At 34.1% G+C, this 14,766-nt stretch overlaps 1 protein-coding gene across 1 annotated transcript; it reads right to left on the bottom strand.

Moving 5' to 3' along the window:
- Positions 1-1,492: 1,492 nt before the first annotated feature.
- On the bottom strand, positions 1,493-14,104 carry LOC143233125 (carboxypeptidase B-like). Its single transcript, XM_076469054.1, has 10 exons — positions 14,028-14,104; positions 12,940-13,076; positions 10,574-10,667; positions 5,827-5,928; positions 4,736-4,840; positions 4,022-4,132; positions 3,525-3,618; positions 3,046-3,248; positions 1,956-2,040; positions 1,493-1,802 (listed from the first exon to the last, which is right to left on the bottom strand). Exons 2-10 carry the CDS (start codon positions 13,026-13,028, stop codon positions 1,600-1,602), a joined length of 1,086 nt encoding a protein of 361 aa, XP_076325169.1. The 5' UTR covers positions 13,029-13,076; positions 14,028-14,104; the 3' UTR covers positions 1,493-1,599.
- Between the last annotated feature and the right edge of the window lie 662 nt (positions 14,105-14,766).

Raw genomic sequence — 14,766 nt, 5'->3', positions numbered from 1 at the left:
GAAGTTTCTCTCTTTCAAGCCCACCAGTGGCTCAGCGGTATGTCTGCGGACTTACAACGATAAAAATCGGGTTTCGATACCCGTGGTGGGCAGAACACAGATAGCCCAATGTGCAGCTTTGTGCTTAATCCAAAACAACAACAACTCTCTTTCAAAAAAAAATTTATTAAGTAATACATCGCTGTATGTTTGTTAAGCGTTAGCTTTAAATGGTCTATTACCTGTGTTACCGCCCCCCGCTAGTACAGCGGTACGTCTACGGATTTACAACGGTAAAATCAGGATTCGATTCCCCTCGATGGGCTCAGCAGATAGCTCCAAGTGGCTTTAGTATGACAAAAAAAACACACACACCTGTGTTACTATAACAAATTGTTCAATTATGTATGCTTTCTAAAAAAAAAAAAACACAAAAAATTGAAAATATATATTTAGAAGTTTGTATGATTTTTTCTCGCTTTTCACAAATTACTCATCATTGTAAAAACAAGCAAGGCTGCATGAGGTTACTCGTCTCTAATTTTGATATAATAGTTTGTTTTGTTTTGAGTTCTTTTCAAAACTGCACGAGGGCCATCTGCTCTTGCCGTCCCTGATTTAGCAACGAAATAGTAGAGAGAAGGTAGCTCGTCATCACCACTCATCGCCAACCACCAACGAATAGTGAGATTGATCGTACCTTTATAACGCCGGTACGTGAGAAAGTGTTATGAGAAAATTACTAACTAAGTTATACCCTTTTAACCTGTTACTGTTTTCAAAGGAGTCCTGGTTCGGTTTGTTACACGAAACATGCTCACCTTTTCAGTCTTGGGAGCGTTATAATGTGACAGTCAATTTCACTATTTCACAAGAGTAACTAGAGCTGGTGGTGGGTGTTGATGATTAGCTACCTTACCTTTGGTTCCTTACAGTACACTGCAATCCTGGGTCGTGTTACGAATGTAAATATTTCGACCCATTACATCATAATTATACAAATTATGTTCCTTGTGCTTTCCAATGGCACTGTGGCATGTCTGCGGACTGAAACTGCTAGAAACCGGGTTTCGATACTTGTGGCAGGCGGAGTACAGATAGCCCATTATGTAGCTTTGTGCTTAATTCCAAACAAACAATTTTTTTTCTTTAATTTTTAACCCAAACCTGTTATTGTAAAAGTTGTTTATAAGACACAAGTTAATGTTTACAAACTATTAAGTGGGTAGGTTAATCATATATTTATATATTTAAAATGGATACGAATCTAGCCCTATTTCCTAACGAATGTCGTTACTGTTACATCGATGATTATTTTAGAGTGTTTGATGTCTCCACCGGGAGGAATCGAAATCTGAATTTTAGCGTTCGAAAGCTTACTGTTGTTCCACCGAAAAACCTGTTATATTAAAGCCACGCTAAAGAAAATTTGAATTTGTAATATACGGACTAAGAAAATCATTTTTTAAAAGTATAATGCTGACTTCAAAAAAATAAAACAATACCGCAAGGATTCGACGTGACATTCTATTTTACTTTTGTCAGAGCTTCAATCTGTAGATGATTATAAAGAATTGCTACAGCAATAATAAGTTTAGATAAATTTAAATTTAAATATCTTTACAACAAATCACGCAATTTGTCATTTTTCAAGACAAGTGTCATCGCTTTTATGGCAGCAAACGTTTCTTCTCCTGATGGTATTATATGGCTAGCAGGAAGAATGAAGCCATATCTTCCTGTATCTCTTAGTTCAGGGGTATAAGAGTATTTAATTCCAGCAGCACCATAAGCCCAGTCATCTGCACCTCCTGTAGCAATATCTGTAAACAAAGTACAGCAATGTAGCTGGTGTAGTCAAGAATCATATAAGCTTTTAGGATTACTAGATAAAAAAAGTGGTAGATAGTTAATAGTAGGGTTACAATTATTTATTCCGTAAGGCTTAATGAAAGTTATTACTTCTGAAAACTTACACAGAAGGTTTGTAGAAGAACCTATTTTGTACTTTGTTCCGTGGACAGACTTCAGGGCATTGACAGCAACATTAGCCAAGTCGTACTGTAAATAAAGAACAACCATACATTTCATAGCTATTCAAAGTGTTACTGAAACAGTGGTTTGAATTATAATTTTCTGTGAAAAAAATGGAATAAAAAAGCGTTAAACTTGATGTGTTGATTTACATTTGGCCATCATTGGAATTTTGTTACTAAGTTTCAGTTTTAGATGTATGGATAGTCACTTGATAACAGCATTAGTGATGGTAATAAATATTAACTATTAACACACTTAATGGAAGTATGTTGAAGTCTGCTCATCATTAGCTAATGACTGGTTATTCTCAAGATGGGTGGTATCGGTATTAATCTTTAAGCCCTCCGCTAGTACAGCGGTAAGTCTACGGACTTACAACGCTAAAATCAAGGGCTCGATTCCCCTCGGTGAGCTCAGCAGATAACCCGATGTGGCTTTGCAATAAGAAAACACACACACATTAAACTTTAAATAAAGTAACGAACAACTTTATTTTAATTAAAGTTTTAATATCCATACCAGCCGTCTTGAGAATACGTTTTCACTTCAAGCGGGTTTCTCGTCATCATGATGACTGGTTAATGAAAGAAGCACTTAGTTTAAACCTATTTTTGTTTATTTATATAGTCAATATAAAGTGCATTGGAAGGTGTAAGTGATTATCTAATAAAGTTATGTCATGAATTTATTATCGTTAAACGTTAACCTCGTTTTGCGTAATGTACAAATGAATTTAGTTGGAAATTATAAAATAGCATTAGATTTTTATAGTACACCTAACTGGCTTGGCACTCTTTTTACAATTTGACAATTTCGGTACAAATGTAAAAAAGAAAGCAAGATTTCGGTTGGTGTCTCTACCTGATCCATCTGAAGACAGATATAAGGATATTTTTGTACTGCTATGCTGCGTGACAATCAGTTTGTTTAATCTCTTTTAGACTGTTTTATTTTTTTCGATGGTTTACACACTTCTTAAAGATTTTTTTTTGTTTGTTTTCTGTTTTACCAATCTATCAGATTGCGTACCTGATCGTTGTAATCATCAGGGAGATTAGACGTCCAGCCCCAGGGAGTCAGCCATAGCTGTGAATAAGAATGTGTGGCAATGTACAATTTCACCTGGTTTTTCCTTGCCAGAATAAACTCTGAAATGGCCTTAGTCTCAGGTTCCGAGAAAGCTTTCGGTCCAGCGTATATGTCAGAACATGGGCTATTGCTAGCTCCTCCCTCTGTTGGTCATTTGATGAACTATTTAATGTGTTATTGTTTTTTGTTTATTGAAAATTAATTTTTATGGTGTAGTGAAATAATTTATTAATAAATTTTTGTTTAGCTTGGATTTGGATAGTATCTCAAGTTATAAATAACTCCAAAATGTTTGCCTATAATTTACAATTACATATGATTTTTTAAATTTTAAAACTGTAGTTATACTGAGTCTCGTTAAATTTGAAAAACTTCACACTAAATTAGGCTAGTTACAGAGAAGTATTTTCTCAGCTTACGGTTCCATTTGAATCCAAAGTTTCTGTTAGCATCCACTCCCTTACATCCCCACATTGATGAACTTTCTGAGCGTGTCTTACGCCACATCCGATCCTGTTAAGAAACACAATGTTTACAAAATACACTACTTTTCCCTCTTTCCTAGAATACTGATACTTTTAGCATTCTTTCTTAGTTAGTACTGAAAACAAAACAAAACACTATAGATAAAATGGCATAACTGTTTGTAGCATCATAGGTTTTACTAGGTGTTCCTGTTAACAAGAAGTGTAACAGTAAGTACATTGTTGCAATGATTTTTGTATTGATTACTAAGACAACAACTTTGAGGATGACCTTCTTTTTTTCTGATTCCAAAAAACTCTTGACAAGGTTAACAAGTGACAGTAAACTTTCCTTTAAACAAGCGTGACTGCTTTACAGTCACTAGTATCGCATGATCCAGAATGCATAATACAGAAAAACAGTAACAACTCAGAGATTGAGCAATACTCACATAATCATGGCTGTACTCATAACCGTCAGGATTAACAGATGGCAAAATATACCACTCAAATGTATCAACTAGACTCTTAACATCAGAATCAGTGTTGTAATTTTGAATCAACTGAAAAAAAAAGAACGATAGCTGAGTCATAGTAATGGTTACTGTAGACGAGTTACGTTTTCTACATCAATGGAAATAATAATCACGAAGTATTCAAAACTAAATACCTGGTACATTTAGAGAGCTGTTCCCTGAAGCATACATCTAGAGAATGGTACAACTCATTACTCCAAGTGAATTTACTCTAGAGTCAGGTAAGGAGTTCTGAATTTGATACTTAATACATCTACACAGAAGTATCATTCAAAACTAACATATAGTAAGAGTAGAATAACTCCAATATTTCTTATTAGAAAATCATAGTTTGTTAATAGAGCAAAATGTAAAAGGAAATTATTAAACATTTACTGCACAGTAAACCCAAAAATAAGGTAACACAAGTTTCAATTTATATCTATTTGTATATAATAAACACAAATTAATATATTTCGAGATTAAGTGTCAAGAACACATCAAAAGGGTCATTATGATACACTTAAATGTTATTTAGTACACTCAGACATGATTAAAGACTTGTTGGTAAGGGAGGGTCTGTGATAACAGACTTATTATTTAGAACACTGTTACGTCTGAAGGACATCACTACAACATCTACGTTCTTACCTCTTTAGCTATATATACGGCTGTAGCTGTTGAGATCCATTCCCTAGCATGAATCCCAGCATCGATCCAGATTATAGGTTTGTCGTTTGAACTTTCTTTACTGATCTATTAAGACATACAAGAATACAACCAACCTGATTAGTGAAGGAAAATTTGTGTAAAAATCTTTCATAGAAAATGAAGAGTAACTGTTATAAGAAATGTTTAAATCAATCATTTGCACACTACCGATATAGTTTAACGTATTTATCATGTTTTAAATTAAATATAATTAAATTCATTTAACGCCACTTCCTTGTTACGAGTGGTTTTGATACGTAACTATGACTACCATGACAAACATGTAAGAGGCAAGAGTCTCCGATATTTCATAAAGAACATTAGCTTTTTAAACTTTATTAGTGGTGTAGAAATTTATTTGTTAGGCTGTTTTGAAGCCAGAATCTTAAGATTTTCCCCCTTCTTTCAATAAAATATAAAAATAATATGACTGACAATAATAGTGTTACTTTGAGTGGCATCCTAATAATATTAGTGTTAATTTGAGTGGCATCCTAACAATGTTAGTGTTACTTTGAGTGGCATCCTAATAATATTAGTGTTAATTTGAGTGGCATCCTAACAATGTTAGTGTTACTTTGAGTGGCATCCTAATAATAATAGTGTTACTTTGAGTGGCATCCTAACAATGTTAGTGTTATTTGAGTGGCATCCTAACAATGTTAGTGTTACTTTGAGTGGCATCCTAATAATAATAGTGTTACTTTGAGTGGCATCCTAACAATGTTAGTGTTACTTTGAATGGCATCCTAACAATGTTAGTGTTACTTTGAGTGACATCCTAACAATGTTAGTGTTAATTTGTGTAACATATTGTTTGTACAACTGGTATTTATTTTTATTAAAGTCAATTAATCCCCTTCTCCCTTTTACACGAGTAAGTTATTATGACACTGACTGCTAGTTGTTATTATAACACTGACTGCTAGTTCTTATTATGACACTGACTGCTAGTTCTTATTATGACACTGACTGCTAGTTGTTATTATGACACTGATTGCTAGTTGTAAAATATCATTTGAGTGAGTTACCTTGATGGCCTTTAGGTCACGTCCCTCGTAAGACTTTCCAATTGACAAGACTGAAGCAATGGCTGAGTTCTCAACAGCCAGTTTTTCAAGATAGTTGTGAATCTAAACAAAAGAGAGCAATACTTACTCTAGCTGTAAGAAGTTATGAATAAACGCGTCATTTCAGAATTCGTAAGGCCAGTTGGGATACAATATATAGTAATGGTCTACGCGCTAGTTACGTCGTCATTTGCATAAGCAACAAATACGATAATGTTAATCAGATTAAGTCAGTGAAGTTTACATACAATTAGTTTTAAGTGATTTGCCAAACAGAATTACAGTAAGAATTTATAACACAATATTAAACATATTTATATAAGTAAACATGAGATCCCGAAACACCAATCATAAAACTTTTTTTCACATAGATGAAAAATAATATGTATTTATCTGCTAGTAACTGAACGCCGATGACCTAAAATATATGTTCCTGTCTTTTCATCAATTAAATCATGAGCAAATTTATTGAAAATAACTTAAAAATACGATCTATAAGTTTCTTTATGAACTACAATATGCTTTTTTTTTTATTCTTTGCTGAACATTATTTATATAGTTTATACTCAAAGGTAATTCAGGCTTAAAGGGATTGCTGTTCTGAAACGTTTTCAGCGTACAGCGAGCGTTCCTTTGGTTTTGTAACATACTTTACATATTACAAGATCAGTTATTGGTGAGGAAAATCCGTGTAGTCTTGTGTGCCTATAATCTTACGTCTTACTCGAATTATCGTATATTCCTCTAAATTACTATAGCCTGCGAATTACTCTGCAATGCTACAACCTGTGAATTACTCAGGTAATTTTCCTGATAATTTGTATTGTTTCCTGAAAGCAACAAACAATAATAATTTAAAATATAATTCGGATATGCTGTGATGTCTGTTTTTTCTTCTATTTTTCGACAACTTTAAATGTGATTGTTTTTGACAGTTTTCAGTATCGTAGCAACAATACAAGTAAACTCTGGTGTCGCTGATCAATTCTCAATACTATAGTAATCCATGAACAAACCACTGCCATTGATGAGTCATAAACATGAACTGTGTAGCCATTGTTTTAGCGAAAATTAATGTTTTTATTGGCTTAAAGTGGAACTATGGGATGTAATTGCACTGGGCCTCCCGAATGGAAGGGGCCCTCTATTTAACAGCAAAAAAAAACAACAACAACCAAACAAACAAAAAAACTGGATATGTCATTGACAAATGTATGTTTGTAACTGTGTCACTACAAACGACGTTACTGTTTGTTGTTGTTTTTTAATTTCGCGTAAAGCATCACGAGAGCTATCTGCGCTAGCCGTCTTTCATTTAGCGGTGTAAGACTAGAGGGACGGCAGGTAGTCATTAACACCTAACACCAGCTCTTGGGCTACTCTTTTACCAACGAATAATATGATTGACCGTAGATTTTAATGGCCCCAAGGCTGAAAGGGCGAGCATGTATGGTGTGATGGAGTTCAAATCCGCGACCCTCATTACGAATCGAGCCTACTAACCACCTGGCCATGAGGGGCTCCGTCGTTTATTTAGTCATAATAAAAACGTTTTATAATTTTTTTGCAGCTCGCTCTTTCGTAAACATTTGATTCTGAAAATTTTACAGAAAACAATGTTGTAAAAAATTGGTGTTCTTACAATACACTTATTAGAGGCGTCACGAACCACTGGCACACGGAGACCAACACCTATTTCTATTTGACAGTACCTAAATCCGTTCGTTGCTCTTGAGAAATGACATAGAAAACCATGATCGCTTTCATACGGAAACGCCAAAAGTTTCCTTTAGTTACGGTCCGAACACCGGATCTTTTTAAACCCACAGCGATGTGTCTAATATTTGTGATAAATATTAGAATTACTATTTTCAATAATCTATTCATCGTTTGTGTTTGTATATTGATGGAGCTCTAATAAATTGTACAGAATTGTAGTTGATTTATTTATAAAGTTCATTTGTATTCCCCTCTTGTAAAAACTGCCACGGACACCCTCAGTTGTTAATGCGGCCCTCAGAGGGATAATTCCATTTTTAAAAACCTCCAGTAGCACAGCGGTATTTCTGCGAAATTACAACACTAGAAACCCTTTACAGATACTCTTGGTAGGCAGAGCACAAATAGTTCTATATGTAGCTTTAAGTTTAATTCAAAACTAACCATCCATTCTTAAACTTGAAGCAATTTTCCAGATAACATTGTTTTCTGTTGATAATTGAAAGGAAGACCCTAGAAAAAACTAAAAAAAACTATGAAAAGGAAATCCTTTATGAGTACGTCTGTGATACTTTAACAAAGTGAAGTTAAACAGGTGTTGGTTTGTGATTCCGACAAAGTCAACCACAACAGATGTATTAAATACTGTGAGATTTTTCATCCTCACGACGAGATATCGTTATGTGGAGATAAACTCACATCCGGGAATTTGACAAAGTTCGTGATCTTCTCACAGTAAATTGCACGTGTAGTTATTATCGTATTGCCCAGGCCCGGCATAGCCAGGTGGGTTAAGGCGTTCAACTCGTAATCCGAGGGTCGCGGGTTTGAATCCCCGTCGCACCAAACATGCTCGCCCTTTCAGCCGTGGGGGCGTTATAATATGACGGTCAATCTCAGTATTCGTTGGTAAAAGAGTAGCTCAAAAGTTGGCGACGAGTGATAATGACTAGTTGCCTTCCCTCTAGTCTTACACTGCTAAATTAGGGACGGCTAGCGCAGATAGCCCTCGAGTAGCTCTGCGCAAAATTGAAAAAAACAAACAAACCTATTGCCCCCAAAATAAAATAAAAACCACGCTGTGCTCTCTGTGGCCTTTTCTGCGTTAAAGTGTGACAGTGAAATCCCACTATTCAGTCTGATAAGATTATTATAAGAATTGGTGGAGGGTATTGTTGTTCAGCTGCTTTCTCACTAATATATCACTTTAGCGCAGATACTCCTCAATTAGCTTTGCGCGATATTCTACAAACAAACAAACAAGTTTCTTGTAAATACTCAATAGAACGTGCACGAATTTAATATGAAACGTAAATACTCAACAGGACATGGACTAATTTAATATGAAACGTAAATACTCAATAGAACGTGCACTAATTTAATATCAAACGTAGAACGTGCACTAATTCAACATCAAATGTAAATACTCAATAGAACGTGCACTAATCTAACATCAAACGTAAATACTCAACATAACGTGCATTGATTTAACATCAAACGTAAATACTCAACAAAACGTGCATTGATTTAACATCAAACGTAAATACTCAACAGAACATGCATTGATTTAACAATTAGTTGTACAAATATTAAGTAAATTGATGAGATTTAGAAATAATCTCCGTATTTGATACGAAAGTCTTTTCGAAGTTGGCGAAGCACGATTATAATTAATTAGCCTTCTCATCCAAGAGGGTAAATGAGGAGGGTATTGCAATCGTGTCCATGTGTCTGTTTCGATGCTCATATCTCAAAAACTAATAGAGCTATATACATGAAACTTTTACACAGATCGGAAACCAGTGAGGGACAGTTCTCCGCTAAATTTGGTGTACATTAGTATTCTGGTTCACTTTCAAGCATTTTTTTTTTTTTTTTATAATCGTGAGATGGGACATTTTTCGGTTTTGAATGAATAACTCTGTAAAGTGTGATCGGATTTGTACCAAATTTCAGATCACATTAAGATTGAGACTTCTCATCACAGTACATAAAATGATGCTAATCGTTGGTAATTCTGAATCTGAGAAGGATTTTTAACACTGATCCATTCATCTCCTTTGGGGATTTTAATAATGAGAAGAGTATATAATAAAAGTATTCCCACAACGTTTTGTTCTCCATATACATTTCCAATGAAGCTTTTCGCTCAGTCCAGAGCTCATCAGGCTAACTGGGAGATGACCAACACAGTAGTGGTCATTACACTATTTACGTAAGTTGTTTGTTGCAACAACAAATTTTATGGTGTGAAGGCCATTTCAAAAGTGACGAAGCTTTATTATAATTACTTATACTTGTCATAAGAGAGTCGAGTTTTGTTCTCAACACATTTAAGAAAGTAATTCTGAAATGTTTCTGTGAATGAGCCACTTGATGCGCTGCCTACAAGTTTAGAATGCGCAGATGGTTTCTCTTCATTCTAAATAGCCCTTGATCTTGTAGAAAACGAAGAAACATGAAAAACAGGTAAAAACATAAAATCAAGAAGGAAAGGAAGGCTGTATTAAGATACTCTTTCTACAAAGTACATGATGTCATTTAGATCCACATGTGACTTTCTGTTTGTTCGTCCTAAGTAAGAATTACCTCTGTAAGCTGTCGTTTAAGCTTACTTAACATTGCACGTAAGTTTGCACACAAGGTGTATATTGCATGCTCTTAATTTTTTTATAATTCACCTCAGCCCCTCACCCGGAAAAAGCTCGCACGGCACCTACTGGTGTCACAAGATGAATAACACGAGGCTTGTATTAAGCTGCTGACAACAAGTTATACTAACTTCCAAAATGACGTTGTTTCTTAAAAACAAAACAAAAAAAATAAAATTTGTATCTTTTTAAAATATTGTTGAACGCATCTTTTGTTTAAAAAATGTTTCAGTTTAAGGAAGCGCGCGCTTGTACTTACATTACTATAACACTGATGCTTCATGAAGAGTTTACTTATGTCACTAACGCGTCGATTTTTTTTAAAGAATTGTACTTACGTCATTAATGCGTTGATATTTCGTGAAGAATCCATTTGATGCGCTTTCCAGAACTTCAGAATATGTAGCTGGTGTCTTTTCATTCTCAATAGCTCTTGATCATACAGAAGAAACGAAAAAAAAACGCGAGAAAACGAGTGATAGATTAATTAAGATGCAGATCTTAAAACGAAGCACTACAAGAAAGCTGAAGGCCACCAGTGTTAAAATGTATGTGCTTTTATTCAAGTTTGAAATATTATCGCAAATCTACGCAATTAACACTTGTTTATAAACATCAAGTTCTATCGGCAAGCTACAAGTTTGGTTTGTCATGAATTTTGCGCTAGCCGTCCCTAATTTAGCAGAGTAAGACAAGTGAGAAGGCACCTAGTCATCGCCACCCACCACCAACTCTTGAGCTACTCTTTAACCAACGAAGAGTAAGATTGACCGTCACGTTACAATGCCCCAACGGCTCAAAGGATGAGCATGTTTGGTGTAACGGGATTCGAACCCGCGCCCCTCAGATTAGGAGTCGAGTGTCTTAATCACCTGGCCATGCCGGGCGTAAACTACAAGCACAGCGAGTAATAATTTGTGTGTTAGGTAATAGTTATCATTGTTTTCTACGTCTTTACATTTAAGAGTTAACTTTTACGTCGCAAATTACGTAATTTATTTGCAAATTGTAAGCGTTTACTTCAGTTTTTCGTAAATTTCTGTTTGTTTCGAGTTTTCTTGTTTCTACAACGATAATTATACCTAGTTGCAACTTTAAATTTTTGTATATCATATACGATGACATTTAGAGATACCTTTTACCTTCTGTTTGTTGTTTAAGTTAGAATTGCTGTTTTAAAGTGTCGTTTAAACTTACTAACATTGTATACTACGTTTAATCCAAATTATCGATGCGAATTATCAATCCGAACATTTAAAGTTTTTATTTCAATTTATATTCTCTGATTAATAAACGACAGATGTTATGGAATTTAACAGCAGACATATTTTGCGTTAGTTCATGTTAGTTCATTATAAATAATACGCTTTCTTTTCTCTGTCCGCAACTTTTCTCGCAAATTTCTAGATCAAACGCTACAAATCGTATATCGATAGATAGGTCTTAAGGAGTCAAGATAGCAGATTGGCTTTTCCAGTCACAACACTTTACCTGTTTTTTTGCTTAATCATTATTTTTAACGTTACGAGTATGGTAAACTTAAACTATGTTAAAAATATTGTTGTTATCATTTGACACCAAGCTTAGGTTTCAGTTTTGTTTTTAATTTGTAAAGTGTTTCACACAAACGGCACTTAGCCCGCGTGTAATTTCTTTAAAAAATTAACACAATACTAAATACAACTGATATGGGCTTTCTCGACTTACTTAGGTCTAAAATATCCATGGCCATTTATTCAAAGCATACGCTGACCACTTTGTGAACACACATTTTTCAAATTCAACTCAACTTTGCCTTCATTACAGCTTTGCATTTGCTTTACAGTAATGTACTCTGCAGCTCAGCCCAAATAGCCCAATGTGGCTTTGCTATAAGAAAACACACAATAATGTAGCTTCAGTTCGTTTCATTGACCGCTATAAACACCTTTTAGCATTAATTTTATCCTTTATTTTTATAAATATTTCATACTATTTGCACTTTTATAAATACCATTACTATACTTTAAAGTACAATTTACTTATAGTTTTAATGGATGAAGTAAAATTCTCGTAATTTTATTACACAACGTTAAATACCTGCAGCTTTATTAAATAAAGTTATATCTCCCTGAGTCTGTTTGTCTAACCGCGAAAATGTTTTTCAAGTGGACTAGAATTTATCAATCTAACTCGTGACGCCTGCAAGAAAGTCTAGCTTAAATGACATTCGTAAATATTATAAAGTAAAGAAAATTCAGGCGAAGGGCATGAAAAGTAGTGAACTATCTTGCAGGTCACGGCTAGTAATGATATGATAGACTTTAACAACAGATATGTTTTACATAACTCACATTTAGCTGTAAGTTAGAGAAACTAGTGTTTGGCCATGAAACAGTAATAACAACACTGTTTCGTGGTTACTCTTATAATTTTGACAGTGTTAATGCTCTCCATTTTCCAACGAAACTGTAGTTTTGTACATAATTTTAGTGGTATTTCTTTTTGTGGAATTTGGTAATTTTTCTTCAGTTTGTGCGAAACCAAATTTTAAGCTTTTGTGTTATTTATTTAGGTTTTTTTGTCGTCTTTCCTGAAAACAATAAATCCAGCTGAATATTGATTCATATAAAAACTAAAAAACCAGACTAATAGAAAACGTTACAAAGATGAAAGAAGTCAGTTGATGTAATTAGAAGGGTTGGATAGCAACTAAATTACATACTTGTCAACATCTTCAATTAAAATCTGCTGTTGAATATCGTTTGCAGTGAAAAAATGCTCTATCTGGTGGAAACGCTCAGGAGGAATCATGACGTCAACAGGTCGACTGACAGATGAGGGTGATAACCAGAAGTCAAGCTTAAGAAGAGAAAAAATTAGTAAGGGAAATCTGATTAGCCATCAGCAGCACTGGTAATTAAACCACTACAATTTTATTTTAATAAACCCCCTTACAACCTAATTAATACAACCTGCTAAGTTATTTAGGTCAAGACTAATACTGTATTTTATTTCAAATCTACAATAGCAATTTTTTTTTTTTATCTACACAAGTTCAAGCTTAAATTTAACTTTTTAAACAAAGCGCAAATATTTATTTAGGAATTGAAACAATGGTTTAAAAGAAATTCTGTCTCCAAACAGTTATAACAGCTTATAATACGTCACTTCAGTAATACGAAATTTCATAGTAATTCCAGAGAGCTAGAAAAGCGAAATATTTATAAAACAATGATTACACGAATGTAATTTGGGCAACAAGACAGACTGGATAGGGTAAATAATGCGAAATAACATGTTGAAATGTGTCAGTTTTGTTGGTTTTTAAATTAAGTGTTTACAATTTTAAAAACATGGATGTGGCCGTTAGCTTTTAAAAATTATCTCACTGAAGTGAGCACCTAGTGTTGTAAAACATGTTTCTTGAAAATGGAAGGAAATTGTCTACTTACTTGAATTTTCTGTATAAATAATCTAGATATTTAGAGAAGCGTAAGTAAATTGTTTAATTAGTATGATTGTTATTATAAAAAAAACCATAAGAAATTGTGTGGAAACCTAATTTTGTGGCTCTAAATTGGCATTCATGTTAGGGTAAGGTGACATGCATTTTGTACAACAGAGTGATTTTCTGGTTGTAGGAAAATTTACAGGAGGAAAGTTACCAGTGTTAAAATGTACATATTTTTGTTCAAGTCTGAAATATTCTCTTTCTTCTCGTAATTAACACTTGTTTCTACACGTTAGAAGGTAACTTAGAGAGTACCTAATGTGTAGTTTAGTACTGTGCATGCTGTAGCATGTTCTTACCTTAGAGTTCTCATCCTCAGCTAAATCGTGTAGTAATCGTAGCTGTTTACTATTAGAAGGGTAGAGTCTCAACACTTTGTAGCTATTTTGAACCAAAAACACGAAGAAATGAATGTTTTGAAATAAAGTTTGTTAAAATCATCAAGAACCACTTTTGGTTTGCATAACGAATATAAAATGTATGAACAAAATTTTAATCTAATCTGTCTCAGTTCATGGGAAGTTCATGGATTTTAGGATAATAAATATAACAAAAGATTTGCACCAGACATAGAATCAAACATCACTTTACCAAAATAATTCATTACGAATAATATAATAAAATGAAAGAGTTGTGTTGATAGGACGTTAACCGTATGTGAATCAGATGTATCACATTTCTTAGACTTACCAGATAATATTACGATGAAGACACAGTGAAAAATAAAAGGTATTAATTAAGAAACACGAAATTTTTCAGACGTGATGAATGACATAAAATTTACAAACAGGCAAGTTGAATAAATACGAAGGTCATGCCAGGAGTGATGAAAAACAACAGAAAATAAAAATAGTTTGGTAAATATGTCTAAAAAAATGAAGTATACGCCTTCTGACTATCTTTGTTCCTTTGTTTTGAATTTAGCGCAAAGCTACACTAGGGCTATCTGCGCTAGTCGTTCCTAAAGGGAAGGCAAATAGTCATAAATACCCACCGCCAACTCTTGACTACTCTTTTACCAACGAATAGTGGGATTGA

Source organism: Tachypleus tridentatus, chromosome 12, assembly GCF_004210375.1.
Source record: "Tachypleus tridentatus isolate NWPU-2018 chromosome 12, ASM421037v1, whole genome shotgun sequence".
NCBI classification, from domain to species: domain Eukaryota; kingdom Metazoa; phylum Arthropoda; class Merostomata; order Xiphosura; family Limulidae; genus Tachypleus; species Tachypleus tridentatus.
This window is presented reverse-complemented; position numbering and strand designations above follow the sequence as displayed.

Bases quoted from the DNA above. Each gene is read 5' to 3' on its own strand.
- LOC143233125 (XM_076469054.1), bottom strand. From the start codon at position 13,028: ATGATTCCTCCTGAGCGTTTCCACCAGATAGAGCATTTTTTCACTGCA. The intron at 4,133-4,735 runs GTAAGAACGTAG...TTTTTTTTTCAG, and splicing joins CCGTATATATAGCTAAAGAG to TTGATTCAAAATTACAACAC. The intron at 2,041-3,045 runs GTACGCAATCTG...CTTTATTTACAG, and splicing joins CTGATGATTACAACGATCAG to TACGACTTGGCTAATGTTGC.